This window comes from Talpa europaea, assembly GCF_964194135.1.
Source record: "Talpa europaea genome assembly, chromosome: 11".
NCBI lineage: Eukaryota > Metazoa > Chordata > Mammalia > Eulipotyphla > Talpidae > Talpa > Talpa europaea.
The window spans coordinates 74,964,444-74,973,314 of NC_140078.1; the positions used below are offsets into that span (position 1 = coordinate 74,964,444).

Genomic DNA, 8,871 nt, shown 5'->3' on the forward strand with positions numbered 1-8,871 from the left:
GAGTCTGACAAGGTCATAGCAAAGCCTGAAACAGATGAGAGGACTGTAACCACAGCTGGACTCCCTCCTGGCCCTGCCTCCCCTCCCACATGACCAGGCTTTAGCAAGTGCTAAATCCAGGGAACATTTTGCTTCTACTGACTGTGGCTTCCACAGCTATTTACTGTAATTTGCACCTACAGGGCAAGGTCCAGGTGGATAGAACTTTCTGTCCCCAACTTGTCAAGACCGCCTGAAAGTTCTGCTGTCGCACAAGGACAGTGTGACCAGAGCTCAACCGGGAAGAACACAGCCATGGTTCTCTGGACTACGGTGCTGGGAGCTCTGCTGCTGGCCATTGTGGGGTACCTGTGCCTGGTGGGGCTGCTCCGGCAACGCAGACCCCAGGAGCCCCCTCTGGACAAAGGTTCCGTGCCCTGGCTGGGCCATGCTATGACTTTCCGGAAGAATATGTTTGAATTCCTGAAGGACATGAAAACCAAGCATGGGGACATATTCACGGTGCAACTAGGGGGTCAGTACTTCACTTTTGTCATGGACCCTCTCTCCTATGGCCCCATCCTCAAGGATGCACAGAGGAAACTAGACTTTACTGAGTATGCGAAAAAACTGGTGATGCAAGTATTTGGGTACCAATCAAACGAGGGAGACCACCAGATGTTACACTTGGCCAGCACCAAGTACCTGATGGGGAATGGTTTGGAGGAGCTCAACCAAGTTATGCTGGACAGCCTGTCCTTGGTTATACTGGGGCCCAAGGGCCAGAGCCTGGAGGCCGGTTGCTGGCATGAAGATGACCTCTTTCACTTCTCCTACAAGATCTTGTTCGAGGCCGGTTACCTGGCCTTGTTTGGCCACACAAAGAACAAGGAGCAAGACCTGCTACACGCAGACATTTTATTTAAACAGTTCCGCAAGTTTGACCGCCTATTCCCCAGGTTTGTCTACTCTCTGCTGGGACCCCTTGAGTGGCGAGAGATAGGCCGTCTCCAGCGTTTCTTCCACAAGAAGCTCTCTGTGGAAGAAGGCCTGCAGAAGGACAGCATAAGCGGCTGGATAGCCCACATGCTTCAGTACCTGAAGGAGCAGGGAGTAGCCTCAGCCATGCAGGACAAGTTCAACTTTATGATACTCTGGGCCTCCCAGGGAAACACAGGACCTGCTTCTTTCTGGGCCCTCATTTTCCTCCTGAAGCATCCAGAAGCCATGCAAGCTGTGAGGGAGGAGGCCACCCGGGTCCTGGGGGAGAAGAGGAAGTCCTTTGACATTGATGTGAGTGTCTTGCGCCAGCTCCCAGTGCTGGACAGCGTGATGGAGGAGACGCTGAGGCTGGGAGCTGCACCCACGCTTTACAGGGTGGTGCACGGTGACCAGATGCTAAAGATGGCCAGCGGAAAGGAATACCTGCTCCGCTCTGGAGACATAGTGACCCTCTTCCCTTACCTCTCAGTGCACATGGACCCTGACATCCACCCTGATCCCACTGCCTTCAAGTACGACCGCTTCCTCAACCCCAATGGCACCCGAAAAGTGGATTTTTACAAGGCAGGCAAGAAGATCCACCACTATACCATGCCGTGGGGCTCCGGTGTATCCATCTGCCCTGGGAGGTTCTTGGCCCTCAGTGAGATGAAGCTCTTTATCCTGCTCATGGTCACCCACTTTGACCTGGAGCTGGTGGATTCTGACACACCTGTGCCACCCGTGGACCCCTACCGCTGGGGCTTTGGCACTGCACAGCCCAGTCATGATGTGCGCTTCCGCTACCGCCTGCGGCTCAATGAGTGAGCTCTGCCCAGGTAGTCACGGAGCCTGAGCAGAGGGGCTCCTATGGGGTCTACCTCCCCACCCTCTTCTGAAGCTTCAGGCCTCCCTCTCTGCCCCCACCCCTGCCCTCTCTGCCCCCACCCCTGCCTTGGCTCTGTGGCACTTCCTATTCCCTACCTCCCCTATTCCCACCTGGCTTTCTGACCCTCCTGGCCACTTCACAGGCTTATCGTTCTCTCTAGAAAGCACCATCTTTTCCATGCATTTGCATTTGCACCTCCTCTCCCAGGAAGTCCGGTGGAAGGGGAAAATCTTGTGGGAAACTCAGTTTGGAACATAATGCCGGCCTTGACAATTCCTGTTTACTATGAGTAACTCTTTCGCATCTTGCAAATGTCTGCTTCCACCCTCCCACCCACTGTATTTTTTTCTTTAACACTCAGCAGTGTCAAGCAGTAGCAGTGAGACAAGCTGCAAGTGTAATTTTCATTTCCTAGTTGATATATCTATAAAGAAGTAAAAACAGGGCCTCCCAGGTGGCGCAGCGGTTGAGCACTGGCCTGCGAAGCTGTCGGCTGCCTCTGCAGTGCCAGTTTGATCCCCGGCCACAGGTCGAGGGTCCCACATGGCGCGCAGACCTCTCCTGCCGCCGGCTGCTCCCCTCAGCAGTGTACTTGGTCAGTCTGCCTGTTCTGCTCTCCACTCTGTCTCTGGTGAATTCTCTCACCCTCCCGCGCTTCTGACTGTACCCAGTGCATGTATAAATAAATAAATCTTTAAAAAAAAAAATGTGGTTCCTTTTCCCATCCCACTGCCATTTCTGTAGCTTACACCTTGGCTCTTTTCTCCACACCCAGCCTACAGGGCCCTCCGATCACCTTAGTGCTGCAGGAGGCCTTGTAGCCCCAGCCAGATAAACTACTGGCAAGCAGTGAAGTCAAAGGGCCTCACACCGTGGGGCCGAAGATTCCTTGTGCCTCACACCGTGGGGCTGAAGATCTAACATCCCTTCACTTTTTGTTCTTGGTCATAAAAGGAGAAAAATTTCCCAAAAGGTACATCAGGCACTACATTATATACATCAATATACAGTAAATAAACGGCATGGAAAATTATCTCTTAAAAACTAATTATTAAACAATTTGGCCCACTTGACAATTGGAAATGGTTTATTAAACATGCCTGACAAGCATTACAATACAACTATTATTGTAAGTTCTTTTTTGCCTTCCCTTGCAGTTTCTTGGGAAAGTTTTTAAATGAAACTATTTGAGTTAAGAAGTTTCTAGGTAGAGAAAGTTCTGATAGCTGAGTAGCAGCCGGCCCCTGGTGTGAAGGCCATGAGAATAAAAAAAGTTCTTTCTTTGCTTAAGCTTTAGCTGATGGGAATGTTCTGGTGACTATCAATTGTGTTAGGTTATTGTTTAGCTGAAACAATGAATTTTAGTGTAAGACTTAGTTTTTTATTGCCTTCTTGCTGAGAGCACAAAAAAGAGATGCGCTAATTGTTTCTGCTTTGTTTCTATGAACTTGATAATGTAATCTCAATGCTTGCAAAAACGTATAAATAAAAAATCTGCTGAGCCTTTCGGGCAGAAGATACTAACACCTCACCAAGTGTCGGTGTCTTCTCATTCCCTTCCCCCCAGTCCCTAAGTTTCAGATCATTCGTATTCGTGAGGCCGTCTCATCCTTTCAGGAGCCCTGACACGACATTTTGCCGGAGGCTGGTCCCCGGCACCTTAGTGCTAGCGAGTTTTTCTAAAGTGCTTCTGGTTGTCATATTTTTACTTTTCTGGCTCCTCCTCATCTCCACACACTTGACATTTAAGTCTTGCTACAGCTGGTCCTCAAACTTTCAGAGTGCAATTTGACATTGCCAGTTTTCTCCAATGTGAACTGTCCAAAAAGTACAGCCGAGTGTGGGCTACTCCGGGAAGCCCACCCATTCCATCTTCTGGACAGAAATGGCCTCCACCCCAGGGGGCTCCCCCAACCCCATCAGTAAACTAGCCCATCTGTTCTGTGTTGTAGCTTCCTATGTCCTAGCTTCCTAGGGCTTGATATCTTAGGCCTTCAATTCTCTAAATTGTAAATTAAATTATAGAAACCTGACTTCCAGTCAGCTAATTTACTTCATGTCCTCAAGTCCTTTCCTCCCCCTCCCTCGCCTCACTCAGCTTTCCAGCATGTGAAATAGAGTCAGTGGTGTGCACCATCACCGCAGGTGACTGGGAGCGGGACTGGGGGTAGCCCAGGAGTGTCAAGGTCAGCCCCCAATGTCAGCGGGAAAGGAGCCTGAGGCACATGCAGATCTATGCCCTCTGCCTGGGAATGCCTTCTGTCAGGGGCACCCTCCCTCCCCTGGCAGAGGCCTTGAGGCAGTAGGAAGACTGAGACACCCAAGCATGCATCTAGTCACTACCTGCCCTGACCCAGCAAGTCTTATCGGCGCCACTTTTTTTTTTTTTCCTTCCTAACCCTTTCCTCATCAAGACTTCAGAAAACAGCCCACTACATATGTCCTGAGGGAAGTTCATGATTACAAAGATCAGGCATGACATACCAATGGTAGAATTGAAGGCACCTAGGGAAGAAAAGCATTTTTTTCCACAGGGAGTAACTGCTGGGCAAGTTCACGCCATACTTCACAGGGCAGAGGGTAGGCAGTCCTGCCTGGTGGTCCTTCTTCCAGGTCAGCTCCAAGAACCATCTCTGTTGCCCCAGAGCCTGTGCGCTAAGAGAATTCTAAGGACTTTTCTGAGAACCTGGGGATGTTTGGGCAGTAAAGACAGGGAGCCTGGTTTCTGAACAGCCAGCAGGGACAAGGTTAGGCTCGGAAGCAAGGTCAAGCAGGCAAGGGCTCTGTCCTGACCAGGGCCGTGAGGGTCAGGACAGATCACCCCTTACCAGTGCCAGAGAAACTTCTAGTAAACAGCGCTGTGCTCGAGCCCTCTGTGGCACCTAAGACAGTGAGAGGGACCCATGGGTCACCCACAGCCAGCCCTTCCCATTCCCTATAGGCATGATCTTCTGGGCATTTTGTGTACACCTGGGTTTTTTTGCAAGGAACCCACACCCACATTTACACAGCTTGAAAAATATATCCGAGCGCATAGAAGATCCGTGGGCACATGTCCAGACCCACACATTCAAGTCAGATCCACATACACAGCTATACATACTGTGCAAAGTCCACACAAAACCACAGACACAGGCACCCTGATGTCACACACTTGCGTAAATCTGCCAGTGCTGGTGACCAGGCCTGCTACATGGCCCTAGCCTGGCATACTTTGCCCCATTCCATCTGAGCATCATGGGCATAAAGTTAGTGTTTCTTGGTATCTTTTCCTGTTGGAACAATTCGGGCCATAGCTTACGTGGATGGGACTAAGGTAACTTGTGGGGTAAGATTCCAGGAACTATTCAGCAATCAAAAAAGATAAACACATGCAGTTTGCAGCAACATGGATGGAGCTGGAAGGGATCATGCTCAGCGAAATATGTCAGAAAGAAAAAGAAAAATACGGATAGTCTCACTCGTAGCAGGAATTTAGAAAACCTAAATAAGGGGCCAGGAAAAAGACTAATTAATACAAAGTAAAAGTCAAAATCAACAAGCAACAATAAACCAGAGACACACTGGTTGGGGGGGGGTGGTGAGGGGCGGTGAGAGGAAGGACTAGGGTCAAAATAAGTGGGGGGTGCAATAGTATGGGGAATATAACCAAAATGAAAATGCATACATTGTGCAAAAATGAAAAAAGGTGTAAGAATTATATAAAATAAAATATTTAAAAAAAAAAAAAGATTCCAGGAGCTTTAAAGTAAGACATCACGGCCTCAAACCAATCATCAACTTCATATCCAGAGCTTCATTCCCCAGGAGATCAGGGAGCTCCTTCCTGACACTGGGGAGTGTGGGGTCTTGGGGAGAGGGGTAGGGCTGGGGAAGGCAGAGTGAAAAAGCCCTGAGGGCAACTCTGGCAACATCAGGATGGCCCTCCTCACCACAGAGGCTGTGACTAGACCATGTGGAGCTCAGAGGAAGGAAAAGAAGGCAGAGTGGGCAGAATGCTGGCTGCCTGCTCAGTTCTCTGTCCAGCCTCTCCCTCAAAAGCAAAATCATCAAGGGAGCACCCATGACATTCAGTGCGCTGGTTTAAGCATGAGGTGCAGATTTTACGGCAAGGTCCCAGCTCTCCTGGAGCTTACATTCACTCAACCTGTCCTTCCATCCACTGAACACTGCCTCCTGCCAGCTTCTGTGCTAGGTTTTATGGGAGAGATGTTGGCAAGATGAAGACAGCTTGTGCCAGGTGGTTCTGTGAGGCTGGAGAAAGCAGTGAGTACTTCAGGAGCTCAGGAAGGAGAGATGTCCAGTTGGACAAATGCTCCATGGGCAAAGATTTTTCAGAGGGTGTGTCAGTGGGCTGGGAGGATGCCAGCCACTGCAGACATGAAAGGGAAGCATCCAGGCAGAGCATATCAGTCAGAAATCCTTATAATGCAAGTAACAAAACATCATTATTGGTTCATTTAACTGTCAAGTTCAGGAGGAGCTCAGCCCGCCTTGATTCTGGGGTCCAACATTGCCTCCTGGCTCCTCCCACTCACTGGACTGTTATCTACTGAATTTCGGGTTAATAATCTTGGCTTCAGCTTCATGCGTCTGTTCTAGCATGTGCTAGTCACACTACTTTTCACAAGCTCAGCCTGGGTTACCTGCCCATCCCTGAATGCAGCACTGTGCAAGGATAACTGAAGTCCGATGCTCCCCCCAGCCTCCACCAAAGCACATGGCCAAGGGACCAAGCAGTAATTTCTCAGAACGAGTGGGATTCGACTACAAAGTAAGGGTGAGGGATGCCTGGCTACAGAGCGATACCCGCTACAAGAGGCAGCCAGCAAGAGCAAGCGGGGAGGTGGGGATGTGCAGAAGAAACCACGGGGTCTCTGGCATCCAGGAACTGAAAAGCGAGTTCAGTGGAGTGTAAGGGTGGAATGGGACCATGGGAAATCCCACCACTGAAGTTAAACCAAGATTTTGGACTTAATGGTGCAGGTCCCAGGGATCCCTGATGGCTCCTGAGAGAAGGCATGGCAGGCAGAAGGGGAAATATCCCCCGGGACCTCCCAGCATATGTATTTAGTCTGCCTCCCACCTGCAGATTCAAATATTTCTGGGCAGAACACATTTCGCCCCTCCTGCCTGCCAGATCCTGGAGCCATCATCGAGCCTGCAAATGTGGTCCCTAGACAGTGTATTCCCAGCTCAGATACAAGGAAGGAGAGCAGCTTGGGCTGCTCTGAGGGGCATGGGAGTGATGGGAGCACTCTGGCTGCTGGGTGCGGACTAGGTGATACCAGAGCAAAATAATAGGAAGCAGAGGTGAGTTGGGAAACCCTTGCAGCGATTCAGGCAAGAGAGTGTGGAGGCTTAATTTTACCCCGCCTCCCCCTTGTTGGGGGAGCTCCCTGCCTGCCTCTCCCCAAGTTCATGTATAGTGGTCATTTCTTCTTGGCCAGTGAGCATGCTGCTCTCGGAACAGCTGGGTTGTGGGGCGTGGGCAGGGCCAGATGTCCGCTGCCATCTGAGCACGGTGGCCAGAAGAGCCTTCAGGTACCAGCGGAAGCGGCGACTGGAGAAGGCGTAGAGGACAGGGGTGAAACAGCAGTGCAGGAAGGCAATGCTCTCGGTCACTTGCAGTGCATAGTCCAGGTGCTGGCTGACCTTGCAGTCCCCAAAGACTTGCAGGTCCAGCAGTGAGTGCAGAAACAAGGTGAGGTTGTATGGGAACCAGAGCACGAAGAAGGCCACCACGAGGGCGACCGTGATCCTCAGAGCCCGGCCCTGGCCTGGGGGCTTCAGCCTGATCAGGACACAGCCAATTCGGGAGTAGAAGAAGATCATGACAAAGAGTGGAAGGAGGAACCCCAGGAGGCTCTGCTGGCAGCGGAGGAAGAGCTTCCAGGTGGTCGCGTGCCCTCCAAAATCCGGATAACAGCTCCACACACCTGTGGGGTATTCGTGTGTCCGCACAAAGACCATGTCTGGGATGGAGACAACCAGGGCCACAGCCCACACCATGGCAGCAAGGAGCAGGCTCTTAGCCCGGGTCCTCAGCCTGTGGTGGGGCTGAGCGTGAACAATCTCCAGGTACTTGTCCCGGCTCATGCAGCTAATGAAGAAGATGCCACTGTAGAAGTTAATGGTGTAGAGGGTGCTTACCATCTTGCACAAGAAATTGCCAAAGACCCAATGCCAGGCTACAGAGGTGCCCCAGAAGGGCAGCGTCACCACAAACAGGAGGTTGGAGATGGCCAGGTTCATCAGGTAGACCTCAGTCATCCGCCTTCGAGGCACATAGCGGAGCAAGATGATGAGGAGAAGTAAGTTTCCGCCCAGGCCCAGCACGAAGATAAGGCTATAGAAGATGGGCAGGAATATTTTGCCGAAGGACAGCACCTCATCCTTCCTACAGATCATGAAGTCCAGCTCGTCCAGGTAGTACTCGTAGTCATAGAAGGAGCTGCTGTTCTCGGAACTTTCAACTTGGGTGGTGACTGGCAGAGGGGAGGTGGTGGCAGCCATGGTGGAGCTCTGCAGACCAGAGAGCAGGACGTGAGAGAAATACGAGGCAAGCGGGCATTTCCTACATCTCTCCAAATCCACTTTTGTGACTGATGTGGGGTGTCCAGTAGACTCTTCACCTGTAATCTAGTGAGTTTAGCACAAGCGTGGGGACCCCAACTTAATAGTTATGTCACCTTGGGTAGGTGACTTAACCTCAGGTGTCCCCCTAGTATTCACTTCTTTCATTATAGTCTCTCCTTTATTTTTCCCCCTCATCATTCAAAAAGACTGATAGTGCATTTGCAGTATCCCTTATTATTTATGTCTCTATACTCTTGCCTTATGTGCAGCTTACAATTATTCTCCTTTGGATGAAATCTTCTAGTGAATATTTTTTAAGTGAGATCTCATCTTTAGTAAGGCTCATTTTATCTATAAATACCAGGTGTGTCCACCCTGGCTTGGAGTTTCCAAAGTTGCTTTTGTTAGTTGTAAAATATTTTATTTATACATATCTAGTCACA

General features: G+C 50.4%; 2 protein-coding genes across 2 annotated transcripts; one reads left to right on the forward strand and one right to left on the reverse strand.

Annotated features, from left to right (window-relative positions):
* Positions 1-294: 294 nt before the first annotated feature.
* Positions 295-1,788, forward strand: CYP8B1 (cytochrome P450 family 8 subfamily B member 1; the record flags this gene model as incomplete). The annotated part of the gene is made up of 1 exon (XM_084247203.1): positions 295-1,788. One exon carries the CDS (start codon positions 295-297, stop codon positions 1,786-1,788), a length of 1,494 nt encoding a protein of 497 aa, XP_084103329.1.
* Positions 1,789-7,216: 5,428 nt separating this feature from the next.
* On the reverse strand, positions 7,217-8,365 carry ACKR2 (atypical chemokine receptor 2; the record flags this gene model as incomplete). The annotated part of the gene is made up of 1 exon (XM_084247790.1): positions 7,217-8,365. The coding sequence occupies one exon, from the start codon at positions 8,363-8,365 to the stop codon at positions 7,217-7,219; it is 1,149 nt and encodes a 382-aa protein (XP_084103916.1).
* Between the last annotated feature and the right edge of the window lie 506 nt (positions 8,366-8,871).